The sequence below is a fragment of the Denticeps clupeoides genome, chromosome 17 (genome assembly GCF_900700375.1).
Source record: "Denticeps clupeoides chromosome 17, fDenClu1.1, whole genome shotgun sequence".
Classification (NCBI taxonomy): domain Eukaryota; kingdom Metazoa; phylum Chordata; class Actinopteri; order Clupeiformes; family Denticipitidae; genus Denticeps; species Denticeps clupeoides.
Window position 1 is genome coordinate 7,476,934 of NC_041723.1, and position 21,808 is coordinate 7,498,741.

Below are 21,808 nucleotides of genomic sequence, written 5' to 3' on the forward strand. Positions count from 1 at the left end.
TTTTCTCAATATTTTCCTCTGGTATCCATCTGTCCCTCTACGCAGCATGGTATGAATCGTTCATGTTGGTAAAGCTGAATTAATGAAAGAACTATGGAAACCTAATATGGAACATTTCCATAGGTTCCATCCATCAGGTTGAACGGAAGTTAAATTAATGCATCCTTCTGTATATGTATCCAATGACAAAGTGGCTCAGACCATAAAGTTTCCTGTAGATTTGTGGAGATATATGTCATTATCACAGTTCTGTCTCATTAGCCTCAAGCTCTCAAGGAAATGATCAAAATTATGTTTTATTGTGTCTTGATCATGACAAAAAAGAAATGAATAAACAAGAATTCATGCTAAATGAAAATTTAGATTTGTTGTGTCTTTGGGGCTCCACAGGACATGGTAGAAGTACACGAGAGCAGAAAAAGACATATTTTACATGATTACACAGCCATCAGTCATAATATCATGACAGGTTAAGTGAATAACGTTGATTATGTGGGTACAATTGCACCTGGAACTGTACCCACATATCCACTGTACCCAACTGTATGTGGAAGCGAATATTTGTTCTTCATGTGTTTGAAGCAGATAAAAATGCAAATGTAAAACTGAGCGACTTTGACACGGCTGGGCCATAGCATCTACAGACCTGAAGCTCTTAAGGCATGTTCCTTCAGTCTGCTGTGCTAGATGTTACCTTGACGTGTACCACCTAGCTAAACCTCGATGCTGACCAAGTACAAGTACTCCCCACGTGGAAATGGTATTCACTGATGACAGTGTCCCTTTTCAGCACTATTGCGTGTCACAAAAATGGTTTGAAGAGAAAATGTAACCTCAATTTTTTTCCTGATATCAGTCCAAACAAGCATCTCCAATCCGTGGAGACACCTCACAATTTACAGAATTTAAAGATCTGATAGTGGTAGGGCCTGGTGCCAGATAACTCATGGCTGATTTTCTACCAAAAGTGAGACCTGGGTGGTCATAATGTTAGATCTGATCATATCACAAAATCACATAATTTGAGCAGGTTCTACACTTTCTCAGCTAAAAGGGCGCTTATTTTAGATTCACACGTTCAGTGTCTGGTATCAGACCTGGATAAATAATAAATTAGCACATTCCGCTTATCCTGGGTGTATGCAAACAGATTAAACAGCTACAATGACATCTGCTCTTGCAAGGGACTTTAATCATCTTTAAATATCATAACACGGCAAAAGGTTAAAAGAAAGTATGAGGTCCATGGGAGCGCTTCGAAGGAGGTTTGTGATTAAAGATTTGATTTATCTGGGTCTGTGAAAATTTTAACCCCTAGAAGGTAATTCAAGTCTTTTACTAATGAGTCACCCTTCTGGAAGCCTGATAAAAAAAATTCCTGCCTTTGCTTTTAAAGGAAACTGCTGCTCTGTAAGGCCTGAAATGAGTCCACTCAATAAGGCTGCATCTCTCAGATTGGTCAACCCATATGCTAAACCATATAAAATATTCATAAAAGGCCCTAGGGGAGAGATGTAGTACAGTTTGTCATTTTCCGCAAGGTAAGATGTTGTGTGCCTGTGAGTGGGCATGTGTCAGGATTTCCGCATCTTCTTTGTGTGAATGGACTGGCCAAGGGAGAGGATAGGGGAAGCACATATGACAGTGCTTTCAAAGTAAATACATTTCAGCATTCACCTTGGCCTCGAAGGTATAAAAGCTGTAAAGTGCAACTGTCTGGCTGTGCTGAAACCGTAAGACTGGCATTGGTGGAAAACTTGCTGACATCTGTCCATCCATTTTATTCATCCAAATCACCTGATTTGGTTTATATTCAGACGTGGGTACATTGGCCAAAACGTTCACTCAAGTATGAGTAGTGTAACTCCAAAATAAAAAGAAGTCATCCATAAAATTACTCAATTAACAGTGCAAAAATATGTAATGATAAGACTACTCAAGTACTGACTAATAGTTGGATTGTATTATCTCATTTTTATCATATATATATATATTTTATTTATTTTTTTATTAGGAAATACCAGAATATACTAATAGTTGGATTGTATTATCTCATATTTTTATATATATCACACTATCTTATATATGCTAATTAAATATGTTAGCATTGATATATTAAAAAAAAACGCTAAACGATGATGCTATTTCCTTTGGCTACAGATAATGTATAGTGGGCCTAATGTAATGGTAGATTAACCATAGATATGGCAACATTATGTTCAAATTCGTGGCGCGTAAACAGAGCTTCACCTCTCCAACACGGTGATTTTCATCTGGGCGAAAGAAAAGTTTATTATCGTCCGCAGTGTATTGTGGACAACTTTAATCCTAATTTAATCCTAATGTAATGGGGCCTAAGGCACCATTTCACGAAATGTTTCCAAATGCGAAAAGGGTTGATATGAAAGACTGGGATTTGGTTTTCATTCTGTAAACCTAGTTTCTAACAATAAAATTTACTTAGGTAAAAGTAAAAGGTTTGCCATTCTAAAACTTTTCTTACTTTTTTCCCAATAATTCACTCAAATTAATGTAAATGCCAGTTGGGTTTATGTTAATTAAGATGAGGAATGTGCATATGGACTATTTACTAATGTCACATAATGAATTAGCTTGCTGGTATATCTTGTAGAGTAATGACGTGTGTATGTGATTTCCAAAACCAAGTTGATACTTTAACAATGTTTGTTAAAAGAAGAGATATACATTAGATATGCAAATGTGATATTTGCTATAGACATCACATGACTGTGGCTGTTTCCATGTCAAATGTGCAAGACTTTTAGTGCTTTGATTAAAATGTTATTAATTTTTATTTTGTTATTTAGTGCAGGGATAATATGGCTTCAATTGGAACACTTGAATATGCTGAAAATGCACATTATACGCTGAACTCTCTATTATTTGATTGGAGTGCCTTTAGCCTTGATTTCCATTCTTCTTGGCATTGTTTCAGTAAACAAATGCAATGTCATTTCCATCCAGAGTTGATATAATTTTTTTTTTAACCGAGATTTTGTGCTGAGGATGGGAGAGTTAAACCGCCGTGTCCAGATTCCAGAGTCCAGATTCTCATTGGGGTTAAGGTCAGCCAATCTATTTGGGGCAGTTATCCCTGAAAATATCTCTAATTTTATGATCCTTGAACCATTCTTTTGCAATTAGAGCCCAATGAATCCTAGCTGTGTCATCTTGAAATACGTCCATGCTTCAGTTTACTGCCACATAATGTTGCTGAACCCCATCCTGAGCAAATGCAGTCACAACAGATCATAAAGTGTCCTCCATAGGCTTGTACAGTAGGGACTACGCATGGTGGGTGACCAATTCATGTGCTTCCCTCCTTAACATGATGTGTCCATCAGGCTGGAACAGGGTACATCTGGACTCATCAGATCATTTCATATTCATATATATGTCACACTTTTGAAGCCTTTTTATGCTGAACAATTCTGCAAATTGAATAATGCATGTGGAAATGCTTACTTTCACTATTAAACAGACTATGGCCTACAATGTAAGTTCACCAAACAATGAAACACAGTGGCATCATTTGTATGTCTTTTATTGTTGTTGTCTCTATGCATTCATCCTTTGCCATGCATGTTAGATTCTGAGTGAATATAGTACCTGCTGCTAAATATTAATATAAGGGTGGTAGTAGCCTAGTTGGTAACACACTCGCCTATGAACCAGAAGACCCGGGTTCGAATCCCACTTACTACCATTGTGTCCCTGAGCAAGACACTTAACCCTAAGTTGTTCCAGGGGGACTGTCCCTGTAACTGCTGATTGTAAGTCGCTCTGGATAAGGGCGTCTGATAAATGCTGTAAATGTAAATGTAAATGTAAATATTCGACCTTTGAATTATTGAAGCATCCTGATCTTAGATACTGTGACGTTAACGCTTCTACTCTGATTCAGTCCAGGTCGAGCTATAATGTCATTGACTAGGCATGTGTGAATAGTCCAGACCTTCAACCAATATTCATGAAAGCTTCTCATCATGAAAGCACCTCTTTTAACAAAGATGTCCCCATGGAAATGTCTATTCTTCTCTGTCGTCTTTGAAGCTCAGCATCCTTTACCTGGGGAGGACGTGGCCTGTGTGTGTGAGCCCGGACTCCGGGAAAAGGCCCAGGGCTTAGCTGAATGCCAGAACACCGGCCTGCCGTTTCCCCAAAGCATGCAAGGAGGAGATAGTGCTTTTTTTCCCGTTATCTGCCACTGGACATTAGCCTCTGATCCATTTTTTCATTTCAGAGACATGGCTTGGAGATCGGTGGTGCTTTTCAAAAGCCCGTGGCTCTCTTCATTTCTTGCAAAGTAGCACGTGGGCCAATATTGTATGCTCCATGTTCATTGGTGCTCAGTGGCAGCGCTAATCTTGCTATTCTTTTTTCATATTGTGAATTTCCGAAGCATTCTTGTGCATTATGAAGCAATGGCTTTTGGGAGCTTTGCTGTTTTGCGAGCTCTTATTATTTTAATGGATTTGTATGCGTGAGTGTGAGAAGGTTTTTGGTGTGTATTGTGTGTGTGGGTGAATGTGCGAATGCATTTCTAGGTGTGAGAAAACGTGTGTGAGCATGAGGCTGTGGACTGTGTGGATGGGGCTGCTTGCTATTTGTTATGCACCCATTGTTCATAGATGTGTGCTACTGTGTGTGTGTTTCTTTCTATGTAACTCTACATAGGTGCGGTGTGGGGGCGGTTTTGATAAATACTGAAGGGGCAAATGTGTGTGTGTTTATGCTGTGGGGTGGCTGCTGAGATGCTTTTTTTCCTTTGCCATTGTACATGGGTGAAAGCGAGTGATCCTCATCGTGGGGCCACATCTCCAGCCCTCCACGGTGGGTCTCTGGCACCGCTGTAATCTGGGTCAGAGTGCTAACTGCTGAGAGGGACCTGCGAGAGGCTCGCTCGCACATGAATCACTCCCGCCGCCTCGCGCCCTCATTACGCTCTGCACTGATGGAATTTCAAACCCTTTCATGTTTCCCTCTGACCTTAAAGGTAGAATGGCTGCTAACAGCCCCACTGCTCGCTATGCCATACTGCAGCACGGTGGTGGAAAAACAACAACAGACACCATACGTTAGAACAAACAATGACAGCTGGTCGATCTTCCGGCCCGTAATTGGACGCTCGGGCCCCATCAAGCCACCCGATGCTTGATCATGTTTTTTCTTTTTTGTTGTTCCCCCACATGGTTAACACATGCCTTCCCATGAGAATGTATATATTAATTTATGTGGTCTGGGGTCATATCAAAGTTTATGCACAGGCTGGGTGGGGAGGCAGGTTTTGTCACAGCTTGGCACCTCGTGGCCATCAGAGGGCACCACCTTGTGTACAGATTAGTCTGTGTCTCATTACACCTTATTGTGTGTTGACTTCAGTCATAAACACTTTAAAGTGCAAAGAGTGTATAAATCAGTTTGTGTGGGTATGTTTCATAGCATAACGTTAGTGCCTAAACTATCAGCTATGTCACACACAAAAAAGAAGCTGTCACAATAACAGACGTAAAATTGAATTTCAATAGATTGCATCACTACTATTGAAAGTGAAGTGATTGTCACACGTGATACACAGCAGCACAGCACACAGTGCACACAGTGAAATTTGTCCTCTGCATTTAACCCATCACCCTGAGTGAGCAGTGGGCAGCCATGACAGGCGCCCGGGGAGCAGTGTGTGGCGACGGTGCTTTGCTCAGTGGCACCTCAGTGGTACCTTGGCAGATCGGGATTCGAACCAGCAACCTTCTGATTACGGGGCCACTTCCTTAACCGCTAGGCCACCACTGCCCCTATTGACTCTTGATTATTGCCAAGCAGTCATTTTTGTACTTAAAACTTTCCCCAAAGACATTGGGAGAGATGTTAGATGTTTTATTTTTAGAATTATAATAAATATGATATTGTAGCGTTGGCAGCCAATAGGGCTGGCCTGATTATCATAAGGGCCGGCTCTGGGGTTAGTGAGGTAAAAGTTGTACCCACTGTTAGGGTGAGTATTGGGGGATTTAGTGTGCTGTTGCCTGGTAGTGGGGAGTAACTGGAGCAGGCAGGGGGCGTATAATGATCTTGGGTGAATGCCTCCCCTGTTGCCCTGCTGTTAACCTCTTCTGCTGGTACCTGGTTGGTGCTAGCTAATAAAGGCTTCTCCAAGCTTCTCCGCTGTGTCAAGCGTGTCTTCTCGCCCCATCGCGGAGCCCGTCACTAAAATATAATAAAATAAATGCATCTCAGACTGCTTTAGTTACCTAGCTCACCATAGCAGTGGGTATCAAACACAACTCCGCAACACACGGGAAGCATGAACACAAAGCAGCAGTACAGGCATGAATTATTCACACTAACATTCGGCCCCAAAATTGTACAGGGCATCCTGGGTAAACATTGTTGCATTTTGACCTTTCCACTATTAATGTTGCTTCGTAGAATACCGTGCTGCCGAGTGCTAGTTTCTTTCCCATTTCCTTCAGGTTTGTTGTGCATTCAGGCTCAAATCAATATGTTGGTCTTTAGTAGCCACCTGAAGCAGCGCCACTTCTCCAGCTGGTGCCCGTAGTTTTTGGAAGGAGAACAGTCCTGGCTTTGTTTCGCTGCTGCCTCCGAAATGTGGTCCCCTTTCGAGAGTCAGCGCAAAGCATGGTGCCGTTTTTGGAGCTGATTTGGGAGAACAGATGCATGCCTTTTGGGAACTTATTAAAAGCCTCGCGGAGGTGCACCGCTCTAGTCGGGCAGAGACTCAGAGGGCCGCAACTGTCACGAAAGCTCAAGCTGAAAGATGGGCAAAAAAAAAAGTTGTGAAAGGATTCGACTGTGCCAGCATCACAGTCAAACCAAGCACAAAAAATCTGACTCCAGCTCAAAAACGTTACACTAAAAGCACCTTTAAAAGGCTTTTTGAAATCCTAGCAAGCATAGGCAGAACTGAAAATCATTATTGGCAAAGCAAGGGACAATGAAAAAGAAATTGGGCAATGTTTTTGCCGTTCTTGCATAATGTCACATCATATTGACTGGAGGCTCTTTCAAAGATGACGACACAGCATGTTCCAAACCAGGGTGCACTGGGAGGTGTAGACCTGAAAGTTTAAGAAAGCAATTTTAGTTTTCAGAGAATATTGACACACAAACACAAATCTGTCAGGCATGATTAAAAGGTTTCAATTGACACCAATTATTATGCCGTAACGGTAGAGTGCCAATTTTTTTTGTTACAAAAATTATGACATTTTTGACAAACTTTTAGCAACATTAGAACCATCATGTCATTCAATCACCTTTTTACAGGCGAGTGTTTATTGTCCCGTACCAGACACAGTCTACGGGGGTTTAAAAAAATGCCCATCAGCTCATATGTGGCTGATATGACATGGATCATCATTTTATATATATAAACATTTGTGTCCAGGGTTTAAATTCAGATTGACCATATGCTTGCAACATAGGCAGAGACCTCATGGCTATGTCTTGTCACTCATTGGCCATCTTGGTAGCATGCCCCAGGCGATTGTTTCTCTCAGCAGCCACCAGAAATGCATGTTAGGATCCCCAGTCACCAGCACTTTTGTCACTGTACTTTGCTTAAACTGTTTCTGCTTTTGCTGCGTTTTGGGGATGAGCAGTGGCACGAGTGCATAGAAATTCTAGATTTCACAAAATGTTTGTGTTCAGGGGTTTTGTCCCCTCGAGTTTGTCTCCTGTACTACTTCATCGCTCCTCAAGGCCTCACGGGGCAGCGGAGCAGATTGACAGTGAGACCAACTCTATCTGAGGATGTCCAGCGTGGTGCTGAGCACCGCCGCCCCGCCCCGCCTCCAGGTGCAAACAGTGTGGCCCCGTCACCTGTGGCTCAGACAGAGAGCATGATCACAGACAGGTCTGCTGTCACCGCTGTGTTCAGCATGTCTCAGCAGGAGTCCGCCGACACTCAGCACTGAGCACAGACTGCACAACCTTGTTGTTCTGAGGATATTCAATAATGCACACATCCACAGAACTGGGAATATGGGTGCGGATGTTTCTTTCCAAGGTGACACCGAAACAATGACTCATTGCAGTCAATTTATGAGTAAATTATGAGTAAATTAATTTATTGTGAGGTTTCACTGTTAAATTACGTCAGTCGTTAAATGTCTTGGCAGTGAAGAAAAATGAAAGCAAGAATTTCATAGTACCTTGTAAGCTTTGAACTTTGAACCTTTTTGAACTTCAGAATCCGTTCATCGTTTTATTGTTTTACATTGTGTTGATTTACAGTCACAGACATTTGCATTATTATTGCAGTGTAATCACGTTGCATTTATTATTTCAGTAGACTTGTTATGTAGGTGTTATGGTGCTCACACACACACACACACACACACACACACACACACACACACACACACACACACACACACCTCCAGAAGCAGTGAGTCAGCTGGCTCTTGTGAGGGCCCTCATTTGCCAGGCCTCCCTGACAGCTCTGCTAACTTTCTTGTCGAGATCTCTTTCTCGTTTGCCGCCTTGCTCCGGCTCCCTCTTTCTCATTTTCCAGCTCTGTCTCTCCCTCTGTCCCCTCCGCCCGAGTGCGAGTTTGTTGTGCGGTGACAGGCAGACAGAAGGACTGGTGTGGTAGGAGCTGTTTACATGTGTTTGGGCTCTCTCCAGAGGCTCCACCGCGCTTCCTGCGCCGAGCTTGTGACTATGAGTGAAAATGATAAAGAGAAGGCTAGAGAGTGAGTGGATGTGTGGATTTCAGCAGATATCACACATTGGATAATACACACCCACACACAGACACACAACGCACTCTTTTTTTTTTCTGAACTCTGAAACCCATCCGACCAAAATGAATGTTTTGCATCATGAAGTAATGAGTATTTCATTAAAGCATAATTCGATTTCTTATTTGCTGTTTCATTAAATCATTGGAAGCAGTTAATAATGAACGTGACTACTTTGCCACCTCAGGCAGATACGTGCGATAAATTAAATCCAGGATATCAAACATTTGTTTTTGGATGTGCCATCACCGGGTCACACTTCTGTTTGCTTGTACACATAAACAAGTCCACTGTAAATTCCACCAGGCTGAGCCATGCCTGCCATTTTTTTCCTAATACATCCAGATAGGTCTATGGAGACTATGCATACTTTAAATACATACTATTACAGGAAACATTGAGAACAGAAATATAATTCATGAATCTGATTCCACAGAGTCGCACCTCTTGCCCTTCTTGTCTAACTTAAGGTTGTGAGAAACCAAGAGAGCAATTTACTACTAAATAAGATGATGAACATAGGACATCTCCGGTCCAATTTTTCATCCTTGCCTTGTGCTCTCTGATTACCTTGATTTTTTTATCTGTAATTTATTAGTGTCCCGTCCACATTCTGTCATTTTATTAGTGTCTCATGGGTTCCTGTTTGGTGGCTATCTGTGTGTCTGTGTAAATATGGTTAATGCAAAATGTGTACCTTCACTTTTATATAAATATAGCAGAAACATTCTGATTGGATCCAACATCAGGGGGTTGTCACGACAACAGCAGTTTAAGGATGTTAATTGAGCCAACTATTAAACTTGTGCGACCAGCCACTAGAAATTTGGAGAGGCATGTTCTAATCCAGCATTCCCGTTGTTAGGCACACACTTGTGGATTTAGAGAAATGATATCACAGTGTCCTTACCGACGAATAGACTGGCTTCTTTTTTTCTTAATTAATAAAACATATCTGAATTTTTCTTTTATGCACAAAAGCACTTATTATTCTCCTCCGAACAGCTGTACCGCTCTCAGCGCAAGGCCGTGGTATTTTTCCATTCTGACTCCTATTGTTGCGGCAAAAAAATCTATTTAAGTGTCTGAAGGTCTGACACAAAGCGACTGGCGAATGCCAGGGTATCTGGGGGCTTAATTGATTATTTGTGCAGTGCTGTGTATCTGTGAGTTGCAGGATACCCAGGAGAAATAATGTAAAACAGATAACAAGATCAAATGTGGGGAAAATTGCTTTCCACCGCCGGCTTTATTAATCTGTTTCTCTCCAAGTCAAAATGGTTTTTTTCATAACTGTTTTCACATTAAGGCAGGTACTGCACGCCACCCTCCCGACCGGTTCAAAGCGAGGCTGCGTTCTATCGGCTTTTCATGAGTCTTCACTGGAGATGGAAACTGTACTTTTTTTTATCTGTTCTGTCTTCTGTTGATGAGGGAATCTGGAAGGTTCGGCAAATTGTGTGGCGCCTCTTTTCTCTCCTCTGTGCCATGCCTGGGAAGACTGGACCAGACGGTGATTGTGTAGGCACCCCTCATAACGAGTGCATTAACACCTCGCCGCAACAGCATTAGCATGCGTGGACAGTGGGTTGGCGCAGGCCAACTGCATGTGGTGTGTGTGAGGGTACGGTTTGTTCGAATGCATGGCGACGATGTGCACCGTTCCTGCAAAGTTGCAATCTACATTTACATTTACATACATTTGCGGCATTTATCAGACGCCCTTATCCAGAGCGACTTACAATCAGTATTTACAGTGTCTTGCTCAGGGACACAATGGTAGTAAGTGGGGTTTGAACCTGGGTCTTCTGGTCGCGAATGGCCGCGAAAGGTATGGCTTCTCGGCGTGATCTCGCCTCTGTCCTGTTGCATGAGAGGCTGAGAGGCTTCCTGCTACTCACACAGCTGCCCTCCGCGGAGCCACTTACTCATAATAAAAATTGCATGTCACTCAGCTGCATCTCCAGCTATTTCCCTCTCTGTAAACGGATTTGTTTTTGCCCTCTTTCTTCCCGGGCCTTGTGTGGAACATCAGACGTGACTGTAATTGCTTTGCTCTCGCTGGGGAAGCGTCTTGTTTCGGGAACTTCTGAAGTCGTTGTCCCCCGGACGCACCGCTGGGGGGGACTGACACCCACTCCACGATCAGTTGCCTCTGCATCGCGAGGACAAGGCGGGGGAGCGAGAGCGGGAGGTCATTGGGCGACAATTTGTCAGATCGGCCGAGCCGTGTGATCTGCAAACTTTGAAGACAACGGGGAAAAAAAATGTGTTAATAAATGCGAGCAATACATCACATAATGAATCATCATAATTCAGCAGATGAAAGGTTCTTTGTTCTCCTCACATTTTTTCGTCCGCCTTCCGAAACCTGTCAGGCGCTGCTTAAGGAGAAAAATGGCATTTAATGGATTTCTCAGTTTCTACTCAATCTTAAAGTCCTGGGCCACCACGGTTTGGAATTCTGTCCAGAAGCTCATTGATAATGAATTCGGATTCGTGTGCACGTGTGTGTGCATGCGCCCTTTTTGCAGGCCTGGAAAACTGTGCCAGACCCACTCGAGGAAACTAAAATTGGCAGGTACGCAGGACGTATGGGTCCTCTGCTTAAGCGCTGCGTCTAATGGAACCCGCTGCCACTCCAGCACTCGTGGGGTGAGGCTACGCGTCATCTACATTCATCCTTCACTCGCACTCTTTTAGTGTTTATGCACGTCTACAGATGTTAGCAGAGTATAATTTTCAGGGCGCAGATTGTACAGGCGCCTTCGCAGAGGAATGAGAAATGCATATTGATGGTAATTTCTTTTTATTATTTGGCAGGTTTTTTTTTTTTTTCCGATTTATTTGGACGCATTTGCATTTGCCTGCGTCTGATCCACCCGATGTTTGAACTACTTCAGATTAGACTGGCTTGGCGCAGTGCTGCTTCGTGTCCTCGCCTGCTCGTCTGGGGAGAGCGTCGTGGGAGGCGACGGATTTAAATTGTGGTGCGGTGTGGGTTTGGAGTCGGGCCTGTTTATGTAAACCGCCCCGCGTGTGGAGACGAGGCCATGGGCTGCATGGGGTACATGGAAACGTGGCCGAAATAATTACACTTGTAGGGCCGGTGTGTCACGCCCACACTGGAGAGGGTGAGAACATCAAGGACACCGTGGTTATTTAGTTGACTTATTTATATATTGTTTTTATTTTTTACTTTTTTAAATACTGAGCCGCAGACCCGGCATGGCTCCTTAGTATGTCAATTTGGGAGTGTGTGATCGTGATATAAAGGTTAGAACCTGTGGTGACGCTTTCATTTATTTTAATGCTGAATAATAATGGAACCGTGTTAAATTATTAATAATTACAGAAAGCAGTATGGCCACACACTTTTCAATATGCATCAAAACGACTAGCACATACTCAAGGTCGAGAAAGGGATATATAAACAGACTAATGTGTGCAAACACTCAGGATAATGAGAGGAAGACATGACCATGCATGGGAAAAAGCCCGGAATAATCAGTCTGCGGTGCTGGAACCACGGCTAGGTGGCTGACATGACAGATGGCATGTTTTTATTAGAATAAAATGTATAAAGCATGTGTATTTATGCTGGGCTCCAGTGATGTAACGTGTTAAGATATGATGCTGCGACATGTTCGCACACAGCTCATGTGATGCGTGGCCATCTGTTTATGCCGTGTAGAACGTGGCATGTTACTGCGGTTGGATGGGTTGGACGTGCGAGGGTCCAGGTTCTGGGTGTTCATCTGCGATGTGCGGCAGGTCTCCACAGCTGTGGTTTTGGCAGACTCGGCTGCTGCCACTGGGTTTGAACTAAATTACTGAAATGAGCTGTGCTGGCTGCACAGAATAAGTCTGGAGCCATGTGACCGGACGTGTTTAAAACGACCCAATTGTGCAACTGTGGTTCTTTACTGAACTGTGTGAATGGACCCTTATTACTGTCCTTTTGTTGCCCAGCTAACACACTCTCATAAATGTTTTATTTTGTTAGTCGATCAAATATGTATTTTTTTTACTGTAATATGTGCTTCTATTTACGTTGTGCCAAATTTCAATGTGTCTTAGACTTAAAAAGAAAATTGCTCCAGGCTGTTCGCAGGGACTTGTTGACTTGCCTACTCCCCATTGCAGATGGCTTGAGGTCTCGGTGATCGATGTGCTGCTGCTCATTAAAGCCAGAGTTGAGATGTTTTGTATTCCATTAGACATCTCAAGTGGTTTGGCAGCGGTCTGGAAAAAAGGGCCACTGTGATGTACTTGTAGGAGATTGTAGAAGAACATTTTGTCATTGTTCCTTCGGTTGTACCTGCCGGGCCGAGTTTGGAAAGTCTGCACAGGAAATGCACATGTATTGTATATAAGATAAAACTGCATGCTTTGTCGTCAAAGTATATTCAACTGACCAGAAGGAAATGCCATTCCTCATCAATGAAGATCATATTCATTCATTACATTATCATTTTAAGGTGAAGATTTTCTTATACAGCAGGTCTTGTCAGGTGCTGGCTGTCTGCAGTGGGTGGGGTTTACCAAAACTGTTAAAGAAAGAACAACCGATAAATGGGTGGCAGGGTCTTTGACACTCAAGGATCATTGATGTGGGGACAGAAGGCTAGACCCTCTCATTTAATCCCACGGGAAAAGCTACTGAAGCAGAAATGGCTGAAAATGGTGAGGATGGAGGATGCATACGCACAACATCACAAGACAGGGGTTTATTACATGGAGCACACAACAGGGGAACATCACCGGACAATGATCTGATGGCGAACAGAAACGAGCAGGGCAGCCTTATACAGGCGGACACTGGTGAAAATCAGCAAACATAGTAACACAGGGCGAACACGAAACTCTGGTCCGGAGTAACCCCTTCCAGACCAGATTCTGACACTTCATTCTGTACGTGATAGAAGGGTAACATTTTTACACGCTCCCTCTGTGTATTCTCTGATGACAGTGGGCTTTTTCTAAACTTGTTGCTGCAAAAAATGTCTGAGGAATATGACAGTTCAAGGTGTTGACAAGGTGTTCCCACGTTTTAGTCTGGACTATCTGTATTGTATTGCAAAAGCATGGAGGCCCCAACTCACACATCACAGGACTTCCAGGCTCTCACAGTTGGGGTCACCATGCCATGATGTGACATTCAAATGATTCTAATATGAAGTGAAAGTGAAGTGATTGCCATTGTGAAACACTGCAGCACAGCACATGGTGACACAATGAAATGTGTCCTCTGCTTTTAACCATCACCCGCCCGGGGAGCAGTGGGCAGCCATGAAAGGCGCCTGGGAGCAGTGTGTGGGGACGGTGCTTTTGCTCAATGGCACCTCAGTGGCACCTTGGCGGCATGGCAGTTAGGGATGTGGCCTCACACCTCCAAGGTTATGATTTTGAATCCCGGCTCGGACCTTGTGTGTGGAGTTTGCATGCACTCCCGGTTTTGGTGTTGTGGGTTTCCTCTGGGCCCTCCCACTCTCCAAAGGCATGTACACTAGGAGGGTTGGCAACTCTAAATTCACTGTAGGTGTGAGTGTATGTGTGTGCACCCTGTGGTGGGCTGTGCCCCACTCTGGGTGAGTCCCCAGGATGGGCTTTGGCAGCCATGACCCTGAGTAACAGGACTAAGCGGTTAAGGATAGCGAGTGATTGGTTTGCATGAAAGGAGCCATACCGTGTCATTTCTAAACACCTTGTTTGGTTACCTTTGGCCATGGGAAGTCCACACATCACTAATTTTCTCTGTGCTTTTTCTGCAGGTTCTAAACAAGGCATTGGCATCATGAGGCTAGTGTGGAAGTCTCTAGACAAAATGCGGTGTTTCCGAAAGCGATCCACCATTCCTTTCCTGGTAGTTCTCATCACGTTTCTACTCTTCGTTAACCTGTATATTGAGGATGGCTATGTGCTGGTGAGTAACTCCTGAAAGTTCAACTTTATAGCATTTAGAACAGCCTCTAGAACAGCCAATATCTGACATAACCCAACAGTGTCTGGAGAGTCACAAATTCACATGCATGAGGCCAGCATTGTGATCGAATTACATCAAGTCTCCATGATCAGTATAGATTCAGAGAACTGCAGCATGCTTCTGCTTCCACCAGAAGCACTTTCAGCCTTTTCAGGAACATTGTTCTGTGTTCTTTTATTAAGTAACTGAATAATTGGTTTAAAAAGTTTGTTAAAGGTCCCATAACATTCACTTTCTGAGATTATTCAACATTAATATGAGTTCCCCTAGCCTTATATGTATAAAGCATGCTTTGGACATTCTGCTTCGTCGTTCGGAGAGCAGCAGCTCAGACGGTTGGATCTGGAATGTCTCCCCTTATGTCATCATAAGGGGAAATGTTACGCCCCCCTTTGTCATGCTTTCTCCATCTGGAGAATTTTCAGCCCCTCCTCAAAAAAAGGAACTCTGAACGTCATTGAACTCTGAACAATTTTTTTGGTGTGTGGTACCGTCATGCGAGACTCGGAAGTACCACTGAGAAAATTATTACCAACATGACTTCCTGTTTGCGCCAAACAGAAAGTATTAATAATGCAATTTCCAAGAATGCCTGCAAACTTTTATAGGCCGCTCTCTTCCTCGTCCCGCCTCCCTCCTCCTCATTGGCATTTAAAGCTACAGACACAGAAATGGCGCGTTCTGGGGAAATGTCAACACACACCATATGCTATAATCTCATTCTTATCGTTAATTTAACAATGCAATTTGCTTTCATTTGTCATTTGATACAATGCCAGCTACCGATCTTTAGAGGGTGCTTAATTAGTCATGCAACTGAAATATTTACACACATATTTTATCTTACTTCTCTGCACCATGATGAAAGGAGAGAGCAGCTATATGTACACCAGCAATTCTTCTTTAAACATGATTTTCATTAAACACGACTTTATTCTATTCTAGTTTTCTTTTAAAGGCCTTAATGACAAGTGGATTGAATCTAACGTGTTGGTCGAATGGTGCAGTTTCATATTGATAATCATGTTTATTCATATTAAATAAGTAAATAATTTTTTATGGTTTTTCAGCTTTGAGACAATTACCCTTACTATGATATGTTTATTTTCCTCACTGTTCAAGTTATACAGGAAATATTGTTGACATTATGGGCAAAGTAATGTAATTTGCATTTTTGCCTTTTGCAGGAAGAGGATAAGAGGCAGCTCAGAGAGACGTCAATGCATCCTCTCAATTCCGAACGATACGTCCACACCTTCAAAGATCTCACAAATTTTTCAGGAACTATAAATGTTACGTACCGATACCTTGCTGGAACTCCACTGCCGAGGAAGAGTAAGTGCACCATTGTGAACTTGAACTGATTTTACCAGAGTAATTTCTGTTGACTGGACCTCATTCATGTTGCCTTGTTGCTCCACCACAAACCCTATTAACCACTTACATGGGGAAACCTTGTGGGCACATTCACACACACATGTGCACTCAGGACTACACATAAGGGCTCACACATGCGCACAAACACGTACTCACAGACACATTGTCTGGGGCAGCCGAACATGAACATTATTAGTACCGTGTGCTGTTAAATAATGTTTAACAATCATTATTTACTGTCATGTATACAGATGTTGCGCTTCTTCTTCTGTTTAAGCAGATACAGAAGCAGATGGTGCTGTTCGTTCCTTCTCCAAACCCACCACCTCATTTTTTTTCTCCTCCACCCTCTCCCACCTCTATATGTGGACTTTCTGTCCAACTTCTCTTTTTCTCTCTCCTTGTTCCTCTGTCCCCCGCTCATGTCTTTCATGATTGTAGCAAGTTGAATAAATCGAATTTATTAAAAAAAGTGAATGATGACAGCACAGATGCACATACACTCTTTCATGTGGCAACTGACAGGCCGGTAAACACGTTTTGTTTTTTTCCCGTTCTTTACAGAGTACCTCACTATTGGACTGTCATCTGTGAAAAGGAAACGTGGCAATTACCTCATAGAGACCATCAAGTCCATTTTTGACCAGTCCAGCTATGAGGAGCTCAAAGAGATTGTAGTGGTTGTCCACCTTGCCGACTTTGACCTGGCTTGGTGCGAGAGCTTAGTGCAGGAGATCTCCAGGAAGTTTGCCCACCATATCATCGCTGGTCGTCTCCTGGTGATCCACGCTCCTGAGGAGTACTACCCTTCCCTGGAGGGACTGAAGAGGAACTACAATGACCCAGAAGACCGGGTTCGCTTTCGCTCAAAGCAGAATGTAGATTACGCCTTCCTGCTGAACTTTTGCACCAATCTGTCCCACTTCTACATGATGCTGGAGGACGATGTCCGCTGCTCTCGGAACTTCCTCACGGCTCTGAAAAAGGTTGTCACGTCCAGAGATGGGTCCTACTGGGTGACACTGGAGTTCTCCAAGCTTGGCTACATAGGGAAGCTCTACCATTCCAAGGACCTGCCACGGCTGGCTCACTTCCTGCTCATGTTCTACCAGGAAATGCCATGCGACTGGCTTCTGATTCACTTCCGGGGACTCCTGGCCCAGAAAGATGCAATCCGATTTAAGCCCTCCTTATTTCAGCACATGGGCTACTACTCCTCTTACAAGGGGGCAGAGAACAAGCTGAAGGATGACGACTTTGAGGAGGATTCACTCGACATCCCTGACAACCCTCCTGCCACCCTGTACACAAACATCAACGTGTTTGAGAACTACGATACTGCCAAGGCTTACAGCAGCGTAGACGAGTATTTCTGGGGAAAGGCGCCAGCCACTGGAGACTTCTATGTCATTGTGTTCCCAAAAGCTACGAAAATTAGCAAAATCAAGATCACCACAGGCACTGATGATCGCCAGAATGATATACTGCACCACGGCGCCCTGGAGGTCGGTGAAAAGGTGGTGGGAACTAAAAAGGGGAGGCAGTGCAGTTCATACATAACTCTGGGTGAATTTAAAAATGGGAACATCGAGGTCCAAGACGTGGACCACAAGATTTCTTTTGACATTGATTGTGTCCGTATTGTGGTAACAGCCAGTCAGAAAGAATGGCTGATTATTAGGAGTATAAGCTTGTGGACTACACAGCCACCAAACCAATGAGGACTTGACAAATCTGCAATTTGCTAGCACAACTATTTATTCATTTCTTCTTTCATGTATTGGATTGGTCTGACTGACACATCATTTTTATACAGAGAGAGATCTTTGCAGTTAAACACAATCGGCCCTAATTTCAAGGCACTTGGCACTGTAGGGTTCCTGGGCTTGTTCCCCTAAAGGCACCTATATGGAGGATAATCAATAATCATTAATCAGCAGTTGAAGGGGAAAAGGACAACATAAAAATGGACACTACTTAGTAAAGTAATGTATTATGCAGAATGTCTATATTCTGTATAAAGAGCCAATTTTGCAGCATTTCTTTGACAGAAACTGCAAACGAAATGCATCCAGACCCTCTACTATTAGCATATGCAGCTCTGGCTCTCTGCTCCAGAAAACATGGTTCTCAGAGTGTCTGAATTCAGCCTCTGCTGTTTCCCCAAAGGCAGGCAAGAAATGAAAATTTCAGTCCATGCATTTATTTAATATCAGAATTTAAAAGTACATTTATATTATATTATATTAGTAAATTAATGCAGAACTTTCTGGAATGTAGTCATGTGCATTCTTGAAATTAGGGCCCATAATCTTGCTGTTCTGTAAAATGTTTTGTTCATCATTTTTCTTTGACTTAATAGGTAAACTCGCCTGGCCTGTCATTCCACCCTGCTTTAGTTCTATGTTTTCTGCTGTTTCCTCAAGATCCAATTGTAGCCCTGGAACTGTAGCGATGTTCGATATTTGCCTGTTACAGATATAACACATTTTTACTTAACTATTATTTTCAGATTTCTATTCTGAATTGCCTGCAATTTTTTAATATGCCATTCTGTCCACCAGCGCAGGGTCAATACCTTGAATATCTAGTGAACTGTGGCATGAGTTTAGTCAACAGTCTTCATTTTGTTCCCCCTGAGCAGTATGAAAGCTGCTGTTTATTGAATCAGTCCAGAGTCGCAGGGTCACCTGGGACGAGATTGCCATGCTCCTCTGCTGGCGTGTTCCATCAGATTCAAGCCTGGGAGCGCAATCTTTGTTTTCCTCCTTCGAGTGAGGAGCCATGATTGAGGCTTACAGTGACAAATGAGGTAGACCTGATCTTTTTTTTTCTTTTTACCCAAGTACAATTCAACTGAAGTAAATTGGAAAGTGCTCGGCTCGCTTTCCTCAAAGTTACAGCAACAACATCTCCCGATAACATTCAAGTTTTCTGTTGTGTAATTGCGTGTTTTGTACTGTTGAGTATGTGTTCGTATTTCTTTATATATCATTGATATAAATACAAATAAGACCCTTTTGACCAGTGTTATGTACTTACAAGGACACCCAGAGGTACACCATGACCTCAACTCTTCATGAAATCTCAGTCTGTGAGAAGAACATGAAAACAGAACTAGAACTGTACTAATAATGCAATAATGTCAATGTTTACATGATAACTAGGCGATTGTATGAATATACTGTATGAATTGCACAAGTTACAAGAATTCATAAATTGTTCTCATCTCATTTTTTTCATCTGTGTGGAGCACATTGATTAGGATTCAGTTCATAGTTTACTTTTCTTATTATCATTCAGAGAGGTTCTATGTTCCAAAGGGGGTGAAAAAAATATTATAATATTCCAGAGAGGCCATCAGACATATTTTCACTCAGCTATAATCATGCTTGCTTTTGGGAAACTGGGTCTTGCTGTTGATCATTAGTATTAAATTTGCATGGTTTGCTGGGTCCACGGAATGCTCGATCCAGTGAAATATCATTTAAATGTCAACTTCACCCCCCCCACCCCCCCCCCCACCCCCCCCCCCCCCAAAAAAAAAAAAAAAAGAATTAAACATGCTATAAGCTGACGCGTTCACTGATATTTACGTTCACGTGATTGCGGGAAACTTGTCGCCGCTGCACACCCTGTGTGTGTCTTGTCCGACTCACACCTGAAGATCCCACAGGGAAAAGACAAGCAGTAAAATCTGTGCGACTGCGTATAGAGACAGAATTGAATTGAAAAATGCAGAATCTTATTCATTGTGTTATTTTTTTCTATTAGTTCAGTTCTGATTGATTACAGAAGCACAGATTAGACACAACTGATCATTTAACCGGTGTGTGTACATGATGACTATATCTGAGTGGTCAGAGTGCAAAAACAAAAAACCTTTCGGAGGTCTCACAGCAAAGGCTTGTTCTGAATGATAACATGCATGCATCTGAATAGGAACTTGTAGCGATTTACAAAAAAAATAAAAAATAAGAATAAACAATAGCCCTGTCATATTAAGGATCAACGGCTTGTTTATTTGTGTCTATGTTTGAGATTTGCTGGCGACGTACTGTATCTGGGTTTTTGTAACTTTATATCTACCAATACTACCTTACAATGGCTTACATCTCACCTCACAAGCTGCATACTGGCCGGAGTGGAGAGAACGTGTGAAAGTGTAGTGTTGTGTCGTATCCCCTAACATTCCTGCAACGTTCATCACATGGTACTGTATACTGTAAAATAACCTTTTTTTTTACGTCTATCAATTCAACGGTTTGCATTTGTGAGTTGTACCTAAATACTGTAGAGATCAAGCGTTTGAGCAACATGAATGCGAACGCAACCTTGAGAAGTGTATAAACTCTGTATCTCTATAAGTTTACAGTTTTGTGGCTGCTATTTTCTTTCCTCTCTTTTCTATTATACGCCCATTCACTGGATGGTGCTACAAGAGAAAAAAAAAAAAAAAAAAAACTGGCATCGTTCACATTATTACTGGCCTCCAATGTTGTCTGTGGGTGTCTGGAGACTAACGTATGAGAATATTTGCAGTATTTTATGTGTTCTGGACATACTTTTGCTTTACAAGTGTTTACTAATAAATGCCGTCTGTACAGTTTGGGAATCCTTATTGCCATGGGAATAAACATAAAACGGTGTGATATTTAAAGTAGTTTTAGACTCTTGAACCTATTTCAAATGTCATTGACTCTTATCATGCTGCAGCCTACAGCAAACATGGTCTCATGCATTATTCATTCATATATTCATACGCTTCCTGCCTTCTTAATACATATGTAATGATTTCGTAGTGCTGGCCAGGATTTCAGCTCTTTGATCCAATGTTGCCTACTTTTCTGCTCCGAAACAAAGTTGTGAGGTGGGGCTTTTTACTTTAATTTTTATGTAACATAAAACAATAAACATAAAATAAACTTAATGCGATAGAAGATCAATTTGATCAAGAATATAAAAATGATGCCTATTTGAACATCCACATGGGACCACAATCCTTTTTTCCGAGGCCTTCAGCAGAATGCCGATGGAGACGTCTCACAGACGTACAGTAGTTTCGTGTCACTTGCGTCACCTGATGCAACATAACCAGACGGCTCGATGCTTTGTTTCTAAAACACTCATGCATATTCTATTACCGCATGAAATTCCCAGTGCACGGCTCTCTCAAAGGCAGGTGAGATGCAGACAGACACACACGTGCAATTTACTCGATTTGTAGGGGAAAAAACAACTTATGTTGAGCCTCGGCAGATTAAAAATAAACCCTCCCTGTAGACCTCACGGATGTGTGTGTGGCATGTTTTCAAACAGAAACATAATTTCACAGAAGAAGGCATTAAACAGACAGTGAATGTTTTCATGTGCTCAGAAAACACAGTGGAAAAAGGCACGTTTGGTGACACATTCTTGGACGGTGGCGATATGTCCACCGCCCGCTTTCTCTGGATCCGAGTCAAGTCAAGTGGATCCGATGAAAGGTGAGACCGCACGGCACACACAACCTTGGGGAAACCATACCTAACGCACATTTTAAAAGGTGTCAGCGAGGTTCTGGAGAAAACAATGCCCAATAATAACTCCAGAACTAGGCTGCTGCATGGAACACACATCAAATCGATTTCTGGTTGCCATGGCACCCGGCCCCCACGTA

The 21,808-nt window shown here is 42.6% G+C and overlaps 1 protein-coding gene across 2 annotated transcripts in view; it reads left to right on the forward strand.

The window, feature by feature from the left end:
• mgat4c (mgat4 family member C) overlaps positions 1-20,148 on the forward strand; it is a 98,457-nt gene extending 78,309 nt beyond the window's left edge. For both annotated transcript variants that reach the window (XM_028959151.1, XM_028959150.1), the window contains exons 5-7: positions 14,561-14,712; positions 15,960-16,107; positions 16,714-20,148. In XM_028959151.1, the coding sequence (XP_028814984.1) occupies positions 14,584-14,712; positions 15,960-16,107; positions 16,714-17,870 (1,434 nt within the window). In that variant the 5' untranslated portion in view covers positions 14,561-14,583 and the 3' untranslated portion in view covers positions 17,871-20,148. The remainder of the gene's footprint in view (positions 1-14,560; positions 14,713-15,959; positions 16,108-16,713) is intronic.
• Positions 20,149-21,808: the final 1,660 nt, after the last annotated feature.